Here is an 18,024-nt window from a genome sequence, read left to right as displayed (position 1 = left end):
TGGGAAGTCCTAGTGGCTGAGGTCAAGTGGACCTGCCCTGGTCCTCTGCGCCTGAGGTCCAGACATCCCCATTTAAAGAGGCACAGCGAGCACCAGGGCAGCCAGCACCTCCGTCCTCACAACAGTTGCCAGGGCCGCAGTCCCAGCATCCCCATTACAGGCGCGCACACGGAGGCTCGGAGGTGCGCATCTCATGCGGGGGTCCTAGGGAGCTGATGACGTGGCTGGGGTCCAATCCCTCAACCCCCAAGAACTGGGTGTGGGGAAGACCAGGCAGGGACAGAGGCCGGAAGAGGTGCTGCCCCTGAATGTGAGTGGAGGGCAGGGTCCTGACCCAGGGGGTCCAAGTCCGGGCGCAGAAATTCATTCCTCAGTCCCAGGGAAAGCCAGCCCTCCCCCGTGCCCCGTCCTCTGTTGGGCGCTCCATTTTCCTCGCCCGTCCTCTCCTTGGCAATCTCGCCAGCCCTCGCCTGGCCTCACCGCGTTCCTTCAGCATCCATTTCTCGATTCTCTGGTTTTCCTCCCACCTCCCGTCTTTGCAGCACCAAGGAGCTGCGTGAGACAGTGGCTCTGCAGCCTCCTGCCCCAGGCACCTGCTAGGTGGGGCCCATGTGGGAGAGACCCCTCCTTTCACGCCTGGGGTCGGCTGCACAGGGCAGTGCCCGGGACCCTCACACAGCTTCCATTCGCAACTCAGCCCCTCCCTCTGCCCTTCCCCTCCTGCCGCCACCCTGCACCCACTTCTGCTCCCCTCTCCTTTCTTCAAGGCAGCCCCTGCTCTTGCCCTCCCTTTCCACATTTTTCCCTCCCTTTCTCTCATGTCTTTCTCATGCCTTCGCTCTTTCTTTCTTTTCTTTGTTCACTTCTCCCCAGGTAGGGCTTGTTCTCGTTGAGAGACCCTCAGAGCCCCAGGCACAGTGTTGCCCCCTTCCAGCATCCCTGGCCAGGCCTGGTGCCCAATCTCACCTCCACAAGCACCACCTCGGCTCTCACCAAGACCTCCCTAGTCCATCACGGGCAGTAGCCAACCCTCACGGCCACGGGTCTCAGCCCACTTGGAGCCTGGGGCTGGGGTTAGAGACCCTCACCCTTCTCTCCGATGGTCCCCACCCCATCCAGGGGGCACCCAAGGGCTTCTCTCCTACAAGCTCCCACCTGCAGCGGCTCGTGTCTGCCCTCCAGAGACCTCTGTGGTCAACCCCAGGCTACCAACCTCTGTGGAGCCGCTCTGAGCCGGATGCTCAGTCCCTGGGGCCATGCTCCCTCCGGGCTCAGGGTGCCTCCCCTTTACGGCTCCAGCAGGGGCATCTGGGGGTCGAGTGCCCAGGGCACCCTGGCTGCCGCTTGCTGGCCGCTCTGCCCAGCTCTGGTTCGCCGGCTGGGACTGAAGCCTGAACCGCAGTCCTCTGGGCTCCGGCCCTGACACCCTGCCCAGGGGGCTGGGCCACTCGGTCCCTGCACCCCTGTTGCTGGCTTGGCTGGGCTTCTGGGCAGGACGGGCTCTGTCCAAAGACGGACTTCCAGCCCTGCCAGGGCGGGGGCTACCCCACCCTCAGGATCTCGGGCCTGGATGGGCCCAAGGCAGCCACGCCCTTTTGGACACTGTGGTTGGAGGCCTGGCTTCCCCCAGCCCCCTCAGGGCCAGCCCAGCAGGCTGCCAGCCCATTCCTGCCCCACTGGCCACATCAGGAGCCCCAGAGGTCCCTGGACCAGGCTACTCAGGGCGGGTCCCTGCCTGAGGGCCTTAGAGGCCTGGGGAGAGCCAAGCATGGGGTGGCTGCCACATCTGTGGGCAGATGTGTGCCGGAGATGAGGGACTGGAGGGGCTCACACCACCCAAAGAGCCATGGCTGAGGTGGGCACAGGGCTCTGGGGACCTCAGTGGTTGATAAGAATGTCTGCCAGGCTGATCCCCAGCCCCCCTCTTCACTCCGGGCCAGGCTATAAGGCACTCACAGCCGGCCTGCTGCCCTCTCCCAAGCCAGGACCCCACAGGTGGCAGGACCAGGCCAGTGGCTGAGTCTGGGTGACCTCTGGAGTTAAGTGGGCTGAGGTCCTCTTTAGGTCCCCTGACCATCCCTAACACTGGCCTTGCCCGAGCTGGCCCTGGGAGAGCTCCGAGTTGCCCAGGGGCAGGGAGGAGGCACAGGGCAGACTCTCAGGTGCCTGGAAGGGCAGACTTGGCAGGGAGACATTGGGGGGAGGTCAGCCCAGGGCCCGACCCTGCCAGCCAGAAGCCGCATGCTGGCAGAGGCTGGGAACAGCCAGACCTGGAGAAAATGGTATTGTGCGGCTACATGCAGAGCCCCTGGGCTCACACCAGGTGTAGACAAGGAGAATCGCTGGGGCAGGGGTGGGGGACAATGGGGCAGGGGAGGATGGGGCAGGGGGGACACGTTTTCCCACTGGCCCAGAGCACCATTTTTAATGAACGTAAACTGCATTGAATTTGCTCTCTGGCGGCTGCTGGCACCTAGCATGGCCCTTCAGGGCTCATCACTGAGGACACAGCAATGCCTCTCCCTGACTGCAATGCCTCTCCCAGCCCTGCAACCGGCATGGCGGGACACCCAGGGGATCCCCGTTGAAGGGGTGGGGTGATGTGGGTGGAGGAGGGACCTGCGGACCTGGGCTTACCATGCCCTGCTGAGTGGCCTTGGGCAAGTCTCTTCACCCACAGCTTCTCTGGGCCTGGCTCGCTCCTTTATCCAACAGGGAGTGGGTAGGGGGCAGCCTGCCGGGCCTGGAGGGCTGAGACTGGGGAAGTTTGAGCTGTTGGAGACTGCAGAGAAGTGATCATGGCAGTGGTGGTGAGTGCAGCACTGTCCTGGGTGGTAGTGTGTGTGTGTGCATGTGCGTGTGCATGTGTGTGCGTGTATGCTTGCGAGTGTGCGTGTGGTGGGTGGGTGCGGTGCAGTGGTCTCTGGGTCTGTGTCCTGGAGGGGGTGTGCATTAGTGCACACGTGTGAGCCTTGCTTCATGTAGCTCACCATGATTGTCCCCCATAGCTGGACAAGGGACTCTTGCTGCCCTCTGCCTGGCCCCCGTCAGGGCAAGTTCCCAGGGAGTTCAAAGGGACGGGTCCTTATGCCACCATCCCACTGCCTGACCACCTCTAATGAGGTCCCCTCCCCTCTGTGTCCTCCCCAGGTCCACAGGGACTGGCCCGGAGCCTGGGCCCATGCGGCGTCAGTGCACCCCGAGTGCTGCTTGCTCACCTGGGGCTGCAGTTTGTGCTGGGCCTGCTGGACGGGTGCTCATGGCCAAGCCCCTGGTGACAAGGGGGTGAGCCCCTGCACAGACAGGCAGGGACTCTGCTGCTCCCCCGGGGGCTGCGCTTCCTTCTCTTGGGCCCATTTGTTAAGTAGCACTGGTGAGTCTGGGGGGTTGACCCCAGGCACTCCTCAAATCCCAGGCCACAGAGCTCCTGAGGGACAGCAGCGTTCCCTGGGGAAACACAATCCCCGTTGGGCAGGGAGGGGAGGTCCGACCAGCAGAGCCTGGAAGCCCAAGAGGAGGAGGCTCATGGGGGGGCAGGGGTAGGGGGAGGCTGGGATGAGGTGTGCCCAGCCAGGGGCCCACTGCAGATCCTGGTGCTGGTCCTGAACTGGGATGGCAGCCGGAGACCCTGTAGGTGAGGGCCGGATCAGAGCTATCTCTCTGCATCTGCATGGACTCAATAAGTGGGAGCTGGGGAGGAGGGGTGAGCCGGGCTGCCCTCAACTCCTCAGACCCTGCTGAGCCCACCCCCATGGGCATCCCTGGCTCCCTGCTCTCTCAGAGTCTCAGCATGGAGTGCCTGGCCTGGGTGGGCAGTGGCAGGCTGACCGATGCCAGCTCTGCCTCCCAGGAGCTTGAGGTCCGGCCAGCATGCTCTATGCCATCAAAGGGAGTCAGAGCAGGGCAGCCCTCCAGGTTAGGAAGAAGCAAGGCAGCCTTCAAGGAGGTGGTGGTGTTTCAACTTGGCTAAAAACCTGAAAGGGTTGAGGAGGAGGAAGGGCACTACAGGTGGCTGAGTGGCTGAAGATGCAGAGGGATATCTGACTGCCCAGGCTGGGTCCTGAGGAGCCTTGGGCCCTCCAAACTCTGCTCTCCTGCTTGACCCCATGAGGGGTCACACCACTACTTTACAGAGGAAGAAACAGGCGGGGAGAGGGCACCACACTGGCCCAATGCCTGCAGGTAGACAAGGCCCAGGTACCCTCCCTGGCCCTGAGGAGCCTCCCACTCAGGGTTGGTGTGATGCGGCCAAGGCGGGTGAGCTCAGCCCAAAGTCGTTTCATGATCTGTGAAGTGAGGGTGACAGGAGCGTGCCCAGGGTCCGAAGGACCCCACGGGAGGCTCCAGAGGCCACTCAGAGGATGGGCCCTTCATCCTGGGGGCTCAGAGTTGAGCAGAAGCCCTGGGGCTCGGGGAGAGGTGCGAGAGAGCGACAGTGCAGCCGGCAGTGCAGGTGGGACAGGGGAGGAGGATGCATGGGCGGCTGCCAGGAGCTGGGAGGAGGAGAGGCCTCAAGCAGCCTCCACACTCACACGTGGACACGCGGCCAGCCTGGCACCTTCTCCCTGCCCACTCTTGGGGCAGTGGAGCCCACTGAAGCTGGGGGAGGCCCAGTGGCCCCATGCCCGGGGGCCTGGCCCAGTGCATGTGGCAGCCCAGCACTAGCATCCTACCCTGCCCTGCCCTCCATGCCCAGCCGGGGCAGGAGGGACCTACCTCAAGAGGGTATCCAGGCCCTGTCTGCTAGAGTTCCTCCTCAGCTCAGGACTGCCCATGCTGCAGCCTCTGCTCAGGCGGCGACCTGGCCTGACCCCAGCCCCAGGGATACAGCAGCATCTTCGAAGGCTCCTGTCCTGCTGGTCCTCCTCTCTGCTGCCCTCCTCCCGCACCCCTGCCCCTTATGCCTGGCTCTCCTTGGCTTTCCTGCCTCTCCCTGCCCCTCTCGCTCCTGCGCTTCCTTGGCGCTCTGCCCTGGCCCTCGGTCTCTCACTGGCTCTCACCCCTCCCCTGTCCCTTCTCTCTGTCTGGTGGTCTGCTCGTCCCTGTGACCCTCTGCCTGTGTGTCTTGGCCCCTCTGGCCCCTGGCACAGGAGTCTGCGGGCCGGCTCCCTGTGGGCAGACTGGTCCCTGTGTCCCCATCCCTGCGGGTCTCCCTGACTGTGGGTCTCCCGTTCCCCTCTCTTACTTCAGGACGCCCAGCAGCTGCTTCCCTTTTGTTTCCCCCAGCCCCCTTCTCCTCCCGCCTCCATCTCTTCCACCTCCACCTCCTCCTCCCGAGAAGAGTAAAAATGTCAGAGTGAAAACCCTCCCAGCCCAGCAGCGTGGGGCTCAGCCAGATCTCTGTGGCCCGCTGATGGGCAGCGTGGCTGCCTCCTTCCCTCCCTCCCTCCCTTCCTCTTTCCTTTCCTCCCTCCGCCTCTCCCCTCCGGCCACCTTGGCAGCCGCTGCCCACCTCTCGGTCTCCCCTAGCCCTCCGTGGTGCCCCTGCCCAGGCACTGGGGCCTATTCTGCCCATCGTCGCCTCCCACCTCAGAGTGCCTTATGCCCTCTGCCAGGCCCTGCCCGGGCCCTCCTCTGTTCTTCTTCTTCGTCGGCCATTCTGGTCCAGCCCCCGCTCAACCTGCCACCTCCCTCACCATCACCGCAGGCCTGGACCCTTCGCTGGTTCCTCTTTGTCCCGTCCCCTCCTTCCCCGTCTCGCACTCAGCCCCTCTCTCCTCTCTCCTTTCCCTCTGGTGTCTCTGTCCCTATCTCTATCTCCCTCCCTCCTTCCCTCCCCCCTCCCTTCCCCTCCCCTCCCTTCCTCTCCCCTCCTCCCCTCTCCCCCGCTCCTGGTTCTCCACTTTCCCTTTGTTCATTCCCGGCCTCTGCTCTCGTTGTCACCTCTGGAGAAGGCTTGGCACCCCAGGAACCCTCTCTGGTCCCCAAATGGGGAGGCTGCTGCCTTTCCTGGTGCCCCCCTAACCGACCAGACTGCAGAGATGCCCCGAGAAGCAGAGATGCCACCAACGTGGCGTCTTCAGTTTGGTATTGGGACACCATGGTCCCAAGAGGTGGCCAGTGGGCACAAAGTCGCCCTGGTGCCCTCGCCAGCCAGGGCCCCCTTGCCCCCGTCCTCTGGCCCTGGCCCAGGGAGGAGCAGCCCAGCCCTCTGTTCCTCTGGTTGGGCTTGGCTACTGTGACTCACTGGAGAACATTCGGGGCTAGTGGCCGGGCGAGGGGAGGGACGGGTGGCCCGGAGAGGGGAGGGTCAGGACTCGTGTTCAGGGCTCACCGAGGGTCAGCTCTACGACGGCAGTCTCACATGCGGTGGCTTGCCCAGCTTGCTGACACTCAGAACCACCACTGTACCCATGTCCCGGATGGAGAAACCAAGGTCCAGCCAGCAGCACTGGCCTCCAAGGTCACAGAGCCAGGGCCTGGCACAGCCAGAACCAGAGCCGGCTCTGCGGCCACCGGGTTACTGTCCTGGGCCACCATCTGTGCATGCACAGCCACCCGCCCATGCCACTCCCCATCCCCACATCCACGGAGAACAGCCCCCTCTTGTTTCCCCAGCTATCATGACTCTGGCCGGGCCAGGCAGTTGGGGCTGCGTAGCACCTTGGGAACACTGAGGGAAGCAAGGGTGAGGCTGTGAACAGATTCACTGCGAGCGAGTGAATCACCGCTGAGGGCAGCGCGCCCGGGGGTGGCGGCGACAATCGGAAAATTCCACATGGGTCCATAGCTCGGGCTGTGGTGACTCAGGTGGTGGGTTAGCCCATGGAGACTGCGGGGGTCAGGAAGTCCGTCCCCACTCCCTACGCACGCACCAGGATGGGTCTCGGCCAGTCCTGGAGAGAGGAGCCCACAGCATCTCCCCTCTCCCGGCACAACCCAGGAGGAGCAGGGAATGGACACTAGAGACCACGGTGTTGACCCCACATACCCAGCGTCCACAGAGCTGCAGAGGCCACAGGATTCTGGAGTAAGCAGGAGGGATGGTGGCCAGGGTTGGAGCTCAGGTTGGACAAACATTTAGTGAGATCACCCAGGGGAGGGGAGGTCACCCAGGGGAGGCAAGATCACCTAGGGGAGGCCAGATTACCTTGGGGAGGTGAGGTCACCTAGGGAAGGAGAGATCACCCAGGGGAGGTGAGATCACCCAGGGGAGGCAAGATTACCTAGGGGAGGAAAGGTCACCCTGGGAAGGTGAGATCACCTGGGAGAGGTGAGATCACGCAGGGGAAGGGAGGTCACCAAGAGAAGTCTATATCACCAAGGAAGGCAAGATTACCTAGGGGAGGGGAGGTCACCCAGGGGAGGTGAGATCACTCAGGGGAGGTGAGATCACCCAGGGAAAGTTAAATCACTCAGGGGAGGTGGGATTACCAGGGGTAGGTGAGACCACACAGAGAAAGTGAGATCACTCAGGGAGGCCAGATCACCCAGGTGAAGTGAGATTACCTGGGGTGGGGGCGCAGTGAGCTTGTGCTTCATTTGTACCTCAACCTGCCTGTTTCCTCCTTGCCTCCTGTTTTGACTTCTGGAGGGAGTCCCAGCCACAGAGAGCCAGGAACGAAATGTGGCCAAGGCGTATTTTAGTTCAAAAGAAGGAAGAATATTCCCACAGGGAAAAGAGCTACCTTGGAATGGCAGGACTTCCCTGTCACTAGGGAATGATCATCTGTCAGAAATGCTGATAGATGGAAAGTGACAAGAACAGATATTTATATGTAGTGGCCAAGACTCAAGGTTTTACAACTAGGGCATGTCTTGTGAGGGACAATATGGGAGAGTATTTGATGTCAACTCCACTGTTATGTGTGTGCTCATCCATCCACCCACTCATTCATCCATCTCTCTGTCCGTCTCTCCATTCATCTATCAGTTAATCCATCCATTTTACCCATCCACCCACCCATCTATTCATCCATCCATTTATCCACTCATCCATCCATCCGTCCATCCATCCGTCCATCCATCCACCCATCCATTCACCCATCCATCCACTCATCAATCCATCCATCTATCCATCCATCCATCCATTCACTCATCCATCTATCCACTATCCATCCATCCATTTACCCATCCATCCATCCAGCCATCAATCCATCCATCCATCCATCCATCCATCCATCCATTCACTCATCCATCTAGCCACCTATCCATCCATCCATTTATCCATCCATCCATCCATTCACTCATCCATCTATCCACCTATCCATCCATCCATTTATCCATCCATCCATCCATCCATCCGTCCATCCATCCATCCATCCATCCATCCATCCATTCACTCATCCATCTATCCACCTAGCCATCCATTCATTTACCCATCCATTCATCCGTCCATCCAACCACTCATCTATCTACCCATTATTCATCCATCCATCCATTCACCCATCCATTCACCCATCCATCCTTCTGTATGAATGCCTGTCTTTTCATGTATCATTTATCAATCATCAATTTCCAATGTATCTATTCATCCAATTATCTATATAAACATAATATATCCTTCTATTTAACCCATTCAGGCATCCATCCATATAACCATGTCCACCCCTCTCTATACATCTATTCATTGAACAAGTATCTGACATCCATCCATCGATCCTTCCATTCATTTACCTAAATGTCTTAGTACATAGAAAACACTTCACAGATGCATTCAGTAAGCCATCCATTTAGCCATCCATCCATTTATCTAAATGTCTAAATATGTAGAAAACACTTAGAAGCATTTAGCAAGCCATCTATCCATTTGGAACTTAACCACTCATTACATGCTAATTACTGTTATCTACATGTTCACTCATCCATTTGTATGTCCGTTTGTCCAGCCAGCCAAACAGTGAGCTATTTATCCTTCTTTAATGTATCTTTCTATATCCAAATGTTCTTCTTTTCTTATTTTCATTTGTCTGTCCAAATATTCTATTTACCCATACCATCCATACATCCATTCATACATCTTTCTGACTATCCATCCATATGCCCATCTATCTTCTCACCTAGCGAATCCCATTTCCAATTATACACACACATGTGTGTTTACCCTTCTGTACACATGTGTGCCCATCAGTTTGTCTATTAAGTCATCTAAATGATTTAACACTTACAACAGTTACTGGAACATAGTCTGCCCATAATCAATGTTACTTATTATTTTTCACCCACCTATTCACTCAACCAACCAAACATCTATCCATTAATTTCTCCATTTACAAATTTGTATATGAGTCCATCTATCCATATATTTATCCATCCATCTATCCATCCATCTGTCCGTCCGTCCGTCCATCCATCCATCCATCCATCCATCCATCCATCTATCTCTCCATCCTTCCATATATTTATTCAATAAATTGTACTGAACTCAGACACTTTGAAGGTGCTGGGAATTCAGCACTAACAAAGTCCCTACTCTCAGTGAGGATCATGTTTCATTTGGAACAAACACATAAATAAATAAATAAAGGTCAGATGATGGAAAATATGACAGAAAATATAAATCAAGGTAAAGGCATATGGAGTTCTGGGGGGATTGATATTTTATGTATGATAGCCTCATGGAAATAAGTAATTATTTCCTTGGATTTTTATATATGAAAGCCTCATGGAAAGAAGTAATTCTTTTCTTATTTAAAAAGAGATGAGAGAAATGGGAGGACGTGTTCCAGGAAGACAGTGCAAAATTACTGATTTAGTAGTGTCTGCTCACACATCTGTCTTTCTAATCGTTCACCTAGCACGGATTCAGTTGTCTATTGATTCATTATCTATCCATTTATCTTTCTACTCATCTCTTGTTATATCCGCCCATATATCCATCTATTCTATTCATCTATCTATTACCCATATCCATCCATATGTCTACCTCTCCTGACATCCTTCTATTAATCTTTCCAATCATTTATATGTCCATATTCCAGCCATCCACTCATCCACCCATCCGCACTTCCATTTCATGTGTCCTTCCATCAATACATTCATTCACCCATCTATACACCCATTCGTCCATCATCCATTCATCCATAAATCCACTCATCTTTTGTTTTGGCATATCTGCTCACTTAGCTATTGGGCTGATGATCAGCCAGGATACACAGGTACAACACAGTTCAATGTATGAATATAATCAGCACCCATTCTCATAGATTAATATTTGTACCACATGCTTTGTTAAATATTCTAAATATCACATCTGCATTTATCTATCCACCCATCCATTCGTCCTTTCCTCCAAACATCCATATATACATATGTTCTTCTGTCCATCAATCTATTTTTGTTCATCTGCTCATTTGTTCATCCATTAATCAATTACTAAATAATTCTTTTTATTTATACATGAGTTATATTCTATTTATACATGAGTCCATCCACCCATTCATCCATCCACCCCCATCCATCTGCCCATCCATTCATTCACCTGTCCATCTATCCATGCACCTATCCATCCACTCATCCCTCCATCCATCCACTCATCCATCCATCCATCCATCCATCATTCAATTATCCATCCATCCATCATTCAATTAGCCATCCATCCATCCATCCATCCATCCATCCATTTGTTCCTACTTCCTATCACTCTTCATTCATCTTTCCATGCATTCATGCTGTTCTCCATAATTGATTCTTTTCTAATCTTTATTTTTCCTTTCTTACGTGACTAAGACATGGTTCATAAGCTCATGGCCCAAGAATAAAGCAGACCACCATGGCCCAGGAGGCTGAGCACCTTGATAGAGCCTAAGCAGGGGCTACAGGGGTAGGGATCTGTCTTCTTATTGACACATTCTCATCATTCCTGACACATACCTGCAAATATGTGTTCACAGAGCAGCATCCCAGTGCAAGGTGCTTTGAACAAGCCGATGGGGACAGGGGAAGACAGGGTGGTGGCCTCAGTGGCTCCCAAGTGATCCCTGGTAGATAAATGTCTCTGATTTAAAAAGGAGGCAGCCTCCAAATGCTTGGAGCAGGCATCTGTTCAGTGTGGCCCTCTGTCCAAGCAAGCACTGCTGACAGCAGGAGAATGGGCCAGAGCCATGGGTAGGGTCCAGGGTGGTGGGTGGTGGGTGGTGGGTGCTGGGAGCTGGGCGCTGGGGGCTAGGTTGTGAATGTTGGGTGCTGGGTGGTGGTGATGAAGCTCAGATGTTGGTTGGGACTGAGTCTAGGAGAAAGGCTAAAGGATTGTTTCTAGATTCATCTGGAATGAATTGGCCAGATCCTTCCATCCCAAGTCCCATTGCTTTTCTGAGGACAGGTACCCTGGAGAAGGGTCAAACCTGAGTCAGCTTTGCCTCAGAAACCAAACTGTCAAAAGTATAATTTCCACCCAGGAAGGAGGAGCAGAGGCACCTCTGAGATGAGGGGGACGTGCTCTTCTCTGGAGCAGAAAGGAGCAATAGGTGAGGTCCCACCTGCCAGGGGTAGAGCAGGGCAGTGACCCATGTGCAACTTTGAACCCTCATCTGCAGCCCATGGGCAGCTGGAGATCGGGGGCTCTGGGAAGGGCACTGGGTATAGAACCCACCCCCTGCCCCAGTGGACAGGGCCTCCTGGACACCTCAGCCACTCTCCCCAAGCGTGCGGTGTGTGTAGAGGCCCCTGCATCTGCACCCCTGCTCCCGGGGAATCTAGGAACCCAGGAGGGATGCTAGAACCCTTCATGCTGTTGAATGCCCTGCACAGAGCGGCCCTGCTCTAGGCTTCACGGTCAGGGGCCAGAGTGCCTGCCCCCTCCTGCCGGGGGATACAGGTGACTCAAAGGCCCTCCCTGCCACAAACTCCCTTCCCTGACAGAGCACAAGCAGCTTGGAGGCAGTTAGCAGACGGAGTCTGGATAGGACTTGCCTGGCCCCAAGAAAGGGCCAGGGGCTTTCCTCCCTCCACCCCTGCTCAATATCTCTCTCCTCCCTTATCTGCCTGTGTCTGGCACTGGCGGGGCTGTGCTGGGTGTACACGGCTAGGAGGCCTGACTTTCTCAACCCCCTAATCTCCTATCAACCCCACCCCCATACAGCCCCTCGAACCTCTTTCCAGGTCCCTAGATGTTGGGAACGGGGTGGGGGCTGGGCTGGCTGGAGACAGTCTAACCCTGGGGAAGGCACCCTGCTGAGCTGCCCCCTGGCCGAGCCCCTCCAACCCGCTCGCCTCCCTCTCTTCTAAGTATCAATACATCCTCGTCCACAGCCAGGGCCTGGTTCTGTCTGCCTCGGCGCATGCGGAAAGCCCTCTCTGATTGCCTTGTGGTCCTGGGTTGCCATCTCCCAGAAGGTCTTTAGTGGCCCCCCAAAAGATGCTGAGGGCTGGGATTTGGGCGGGGCTGGGCTAGAGGGAAGTGGAGGACCTTGTTGGTGCAGCAGCGCCCCAGTCCCAGTTCTGCTTTTCCGGGAGGTCCCTTTGGTTGCATGCTGAGCTTTGGCCATGAGCAGTGCTCGGGCACTCTCGGGAGCCTTTGAGTCCAGTGGCTGGTGTGTGGTGTGGGGTCAGAGAGTCCCCGGGAAGGGCAGCCCAGTCCTGCTCCCTGCTGGTGCCCACGGGTCTTGTGGGCCCTCAGCACCCGAACCCCACGGGGGCAAGGACTCTGGCCCCTCCCCAGGCAGGGAGCAGCCTTTGGACAACGCACTTGGCCCCAGTGAGCCTCAGTTTCCATCTGTGAAATGGGAAACTCCAGGAACCTGCCTCACAGCTCTGGGGGATGAAACAAGAGGCTTGGTTTAAAAAGCTTGGCAAAAGTGGGGCGCGGTGGCTCATGCTTGTAATCCCAGGACTTTGGGAGGCTGAGGCGGGTGGATCACCTGAGGTCAGGAGTTCGAGACCAGCCTGGCCAACATGGTGAAACCCTTGTCTCTACTAAAAATACAAAAATTAGCGGGGGGCAGTGGCAGGTGCCTGTCATCCTAGCTACTCGGGAGACTGAGGTGGGAGAATTGCTTGAACCTGTGAGGCGGAGTTTCCAGTGAGCCGAGATCGTGCCACTGCACTCCAGCCTGGGCAACAGAGCGAGACTCTGTCTCAAATAAATAAATAAATAAATATATGAATAAATAAATAACTTGGCAAAGACTGGCATGGAGCGAGTGTTTGGTCTGAGTAGCTACATTCTGAGTGTGCAGATGGGGAAACTGAGGCCTCAGAGGGGTAGGGCTTACTCACCCAGAAAGCACTTCTAGGCCTATAGCAGCTCATGCAAGACCAGCCCTGGGGCCTTGCAGCCCATCCCCCTCCTTCTCCCCCAGCAGTGGGATCTCAGGGGCTGGGACTGCAAGGCAGAGCTCACACCCCCACCCCTCACCAGCCTGAGGACTCAGGCGGGAGACCACTTGGCTGTTTCCACTGCCGACACCCTCCTCTTCTCTAGGGCTCACCCATCCGTCTGGCACCTTCTCAGGGAACTGAGCAGGCTGGCCTGTAGGGTAGTGGAGGGGAGGCCCACCATCCTGCCACCCCAAGGTGCCACCTGCCAGGGCCTGTCCCAGCTGGACCACCTGGCCCCCAGACCCTCCTGGCACTGCCCTTCTGTGGCTACAGGATTGTTTTAGGAGACACAAGGCAACCAGGAAGGGGGCGGGGGAAGGAAGGATTCTGGCTTCTAGAATCAGCGGGGGTGGGGCCTGTGATGCTCCCATTTGTGCAAACAGCCCAGCTGGGTGTCAGCGGACAGCAGCGCCTGCCAGCCCAAGAGGAAGAAGACATCCTTCTGCGTCCCTGGGAAACTTCCAGGTGCCTGAGACCCCTTGCCCAGGGCAGGAGGAAGGGGACCTCCCCAGGGATCCCGGGTCCAGACATCAGGTCTTGACCACAGGAAGGTGTAGGGAGGGAGCCCCAGGGCTTAGACCTCAATCCCAACCTCCCTCAGCAGCCCCTGTGGGGCCAGGGCTGGGGCTGAGGTGGCTTCCCCGACTGTCCCCAGCTCTGCCCTCTTTCCTGAGCAGCCATGGGCACTGCTGGGGGCTCTCAGGGCCGCCTACCCCAGCTTGGAGCATTGTGCATCCTCTGGGTGGTGCCTGGCCCTTATTGGGAGGGAAGGTGGGCGGGAGGGCTGCCCAAGGGCCTGACTGCCTGGGGGGCTCCATCCAGTGGGCTCCTGCTGCTCAGATGAAGGCTTCCCAGGGGCTGCCTGGGGCCTCCAGGTGAGTTCAGCCCCGTCCTCCTGCAGAATCTATAGCTCTGAGGCTCTCCAGGGACAGAGTCCAGAAGGGTCCCTGCCAGAGAGGCCCCTCAGGTCATCCCTCCCCTTCCCAACTCAGCTCAGCACATGGAGAAGCGAGGGAGGCTCTGATGGGCCAGGTGGGGCTGCAGAACTGGAGCTGTCCATGGCAGGTCCTGCCAGAGCCCCGGGCAGCAGCCTCCCACCGCGGGCTGGGCAAGCCTTTGAAGGTCTGCAGAGGGGCAGGGTGATTGGGTGATGCTAGGAGGGGCACGTGCCAGGGCTCTGACACCTTCCAAAACTGGGAAGAGCTGGGAAAGCCGGTGGGATGGGAAGTGAGTTCAGCCAGGCCAGGAGGGCCTGGCCTGGCCACCCAGAGCCATGGTCTTTGCCTGTAGCTGGTGAATGGTTCTTTGCGTGGGAGACACGGCCTGGTCATGCATGGGGAACAGACTGGGGGCAGGGTCTTCCTGGTAGGGGCCTGGGTTGCACAGGGGCAGACTGAGAGAGCCACCAGGGTGTCTGTGGGATGGCATGCAGGCAGGCAGACTTGCCTTCTAGGTGTGGGCATGGGATGGGAGCCCCAGGGCAGCTGGGCCAAGGACAGGCACTGCAGCCACATACGAAGTGTGACCCCAGGGAGGGTGCACCCCTGCAGAGTTGGGTTCCAACATTTGGATATGTCGAACCCAAGGTCTGAGAGGGTGTCCTGACCCTCCCTAGCTGTGGGCCGGGACTGCCCCGTCCTCATCGCCTCAAGGCCCCCAAGGCTGGGTAGTTTCTCAGGGTGGGGAGTCTTGCTCTTGGGGGCTATGGAGGGCAGGCGTCCCCCTAGCGTCACCAGGGAGTCCCCCCAGAGCCACAAGGGAGCTCTGTGAAATCCTCATCCCTGCCCCCAAGGGACAAGGACAAGCTAGTGACTGTCAGCTGGACAACCGGGCGAGACAGGAGTGCCCCCGAGTGGAGGAACTGCAGTCCAGCCTGGCTGGCAGCCGAAGTGGAGCCCGGATCCCGCCCAGGGTCAGGGGACCTGCTCTGGCCTGAGGCCCGGTGGGAGAGGACAGTCCTGTCCTGGGGGCATCTGAAAGGCCACATCATGGAGGGGTGGTTCTGAGGAATTTGGCCCCATCCCAGGCAGTCTGAGGGGAGGGGCCACATCATGGGACAGTCTGAGGGGCTGGACCCACTTGTCCGGCTGGAGGGGCTTGGACTGCCCTGGGCCTCGTGTGGGGGGCATGTCCTGAGACCGTCACAGCCTGGCATCCCTGGTGCCCTGTGAGACGCGTGGGGGGATGTCTCATCTGCTTTTCTCCAGCCTCAGCCGAACCCGCCCAGCCTGGGCCTTCCTGGGGACTCCCACGGGGGGCCTCCCAGGCCACACATCCCTGTCTGGGTGCAGGGGGACTTCTGTCCCATCCTAGACAGGAAACTCCCCGGTTCCCTTAATCACCTTTTGAAATGAGAAGCCTACCCCGCACGGGCTCTCAGTTTCATTCTGAAAGGTCAGGTTTGGCTCCCCACCCCATGCAATTTGGAGGGGCCGGGGATGTCCAAGGAGGGAGTCCAGGCTCTGCAGAGCCCAGGAGAACCATCGTTCTCCAGCTGGAGCTCCTGACAGCCCGGCACAGGTGCAGCCTTGGCCTCCCGGGATCTGCACCAACATGCCCCAGGATCATCTGCGCCTTGGCCATGGCCGCCCAACCCCCCACCCTGCCTGGCCCCGGGGATCAAGGCATATGAGACAGCTGGGAGGGGGTGGCCAAGGATGAGGCCAAGGAGGAAGGCGGGGGTGCCCTAGCCCAGAGGCTCAAGTCCTGCCCTTCTATGGGCATGAGGTGACCAGGAGCAGCACCTCGTCCAGGGCTGGGGGCGGAGCTGACAGGAGGGGCCGTTTTGGAGCCGACACAGCTGTTGTGCGCCCAGCAGCCTGTCTCCCTGTGCACGGCCTGGGCAGGGCATCCTCCCACTTCTCCCTGGGGACAGGCACGGACATCCCGACCCAGCCCCCAGCCAGCCGTGGCCTCTGCTTAGCCTCCACTCCACTCACGGCACGCAGCGTCCCTTCAGCAGCCCCCACACCTGTGCCCCAGTGGGGTTTGGCAGCAAGAAGTCCGAGATGCAGACCCTTCACACACACCAGGCCCACGGCAATGTGACAGCCACCAAGGACACAGACACAGGACAGTGACTGCAACTGCCAACACAGCACAGGAGCTGGGGCCAGGACCCACTTTGCATGAAGGCAGGGAGGCGGTCCTGCACCGCCCTGGGTCGATTAGACAGGGACCCTCTGCCGTCAGCACCCAGGCAGAGCCTGGTAGCAGCCCTGGCTGCAGTTTTGGGGTGTGTGAGCGTCACCCTGGGCCTCCTCTCAGGTTCATCCTGTGTGACTCCGGGCGTCACGCCCTTTCTGTGACCTGGGCCCCAGCACCTTCCCTTCCGCACACCAGGCCACAGCCCCCGCTGGCCTGCTCCTGAGCTGGCCTCTATCCCCAGCACGGGCCATCCCCTGACCATTAGCATGTTGCCCCTCTGCCCCTCAAAGCCCTGCCTGTCCCCGCACCCCACGCCCTGAGCCCTCCCATCTCTGCTGGGACCTGCACCGGGGGCAAGTCAGGTTCCCCTGGCAAGGCTTAGCTGCGATGCCTGGATGCCTGCTGGCCGGCAGCTCCCCCCTGCCACGGAGCCCACTTACCAGGCCCCTAGCCCTCTCCACCCGCCCCAGCACAGGGCTGGATGTCCATTGGTACCACAGAGTACAGCTGCCCGCTAGGAGGCCTTTGGCTGCGGGGTTTTTCTGCCCAGCTCTGGCCTTGGTAGTCCCACACACAACCTCTGCCATGCCCCTCAGGTCCCCATCCCAACCAACACACGGTGGCCGGCACCCAGCACAGGCACCTGTCAGAATCCTGGGCCTTGTCCTTTACAGCAACTCAGAGGCAGCTTTGGGTGTCCTGCCTTGAGGCCTGCTGGACCCCAAGCTTGGCAGCCTCCAGACCCTCAAGGCAGGATAACCCCTCTCAGATAGTCCTGAGGGCAGGTGGCTGGGCCCAGGCCAGTGCCACCCCTCCCAGAGCAGCTGCTCCCCAGCCCCCACCTCGCTTCTTCCCAAGCTAACAGGGCCCACAGTCCCCAGCTCCTCCCCAGCAGTCCAGGCCACGTCTTGGGGTCTCCCCGCTTCAGGCATCCACCATGGGCTTAGGATCCCACGCGCCTCCCCTAGTGAGTTCAGGGCACAGAGGCAGGCAGAAGAGGCCTCCACCCTTGTTATGAGACGGGGGTCCCGGCAAGACTTCCTGACACCTGTCTGTGGGTCCCCAGCTTCCCCATTGGACATCCACATTCTCTCCTCGAGGAGCCCAGATTCTCCATCAGGCACCCCCGTTCTCCACCATCCATGCAGCTCAAGGACTATGCACCCGTGGACACGGCACAGGGCGCTGGGTGTCGCCACAGACCCTTACCCCAGCAACTCTTCCCGCTCCTCAGCGCCTGGGTCACTCGAAGCCTCTGCCATCGGCCTGTAGTCTGGACCCCACAGGGTGCTGGCAGATTCCTGGAGTGGGTGTACGTGCTGTGGCTTTCAGGGCTTTCTGGGGCGGCCTCGGAGCCCCCACCCCCCGCCGGGTTTCACTTCCCCCTTCCGGCGGCAGGTTGAGGTTTGGAACCTATCTTGGCTTGGGTCGGGGTGGTGTTGTTTTTTAATCTGTTGCTACAAGAGGAGAGGAAGAAAAAAAAAAAACAAAAAACCAAACCACCTCTCAGGAAGCGTTAAGCAAGTTACAGGGGCCTGGGGGACGGAGACGGGGTGCAAGGGCCCAGATGGCCTCAGGCAGCTCGTCAAGGCTGGGAGGGCGCGGGGCATGCTGCCCCTG

General features: G+C 58.3%; 1 protein-coding gene across 6 annotated transcripts in view; it reads right to left on the bottom strand.

Annotated features, from left to right (window-relative positions):
* The window catches only part of LSP1 (lymphocyte specific protein 1), a 40,332-nt gene extending 22,620 nt beyond the window's left edge, over positions 1 to 17,712 (bottom strand). For 2 of the 6 annotated variants that reach the window (XM_045370633.2, XM_005576868.4), the window contains exon 1: positions 17,614 to 17,712. In XM_045370633.2, the coding sequence (XP_045226568.1) occupies positions 17,614 to 17,666 (53 nt within the window). In that variant the 5' untranslated portion in view covers positions 17,667 to 17,712. Of the gene's footprint in view, positions 1 to 1,213; positions 1,387 to 4,716; positions 4,875 to 17,613 lie in introns of those variants that run through there. The other 4 variants (XM_065527775.1, XM_074012861.1, XM_065527777.1 and 1 more) reach the window with 2 other exon arrangements.
* Positions 17,713 to 18,024: the final 312 nt, after the last annotated feature.

The sequence above is a fragment of the Macaca fascicularis genome, chromosome 14 (assembly GCF_037993035.2).
Source record: "Macaca fascicularis isolate 582-1 chromosome 14, T2T-MFA8v1.1".
Classification (NCBI taxonomy): Eukaryota; Metazoa; Chordata; class Mammalia; order Primates; family Cercopithecidae; genus Macaca; species Macaca fascicularis.
Note: the sequence above shows the minus strand (reverse complement) of the source record. Positions and strands in the feature narration are given on the sequence as shown.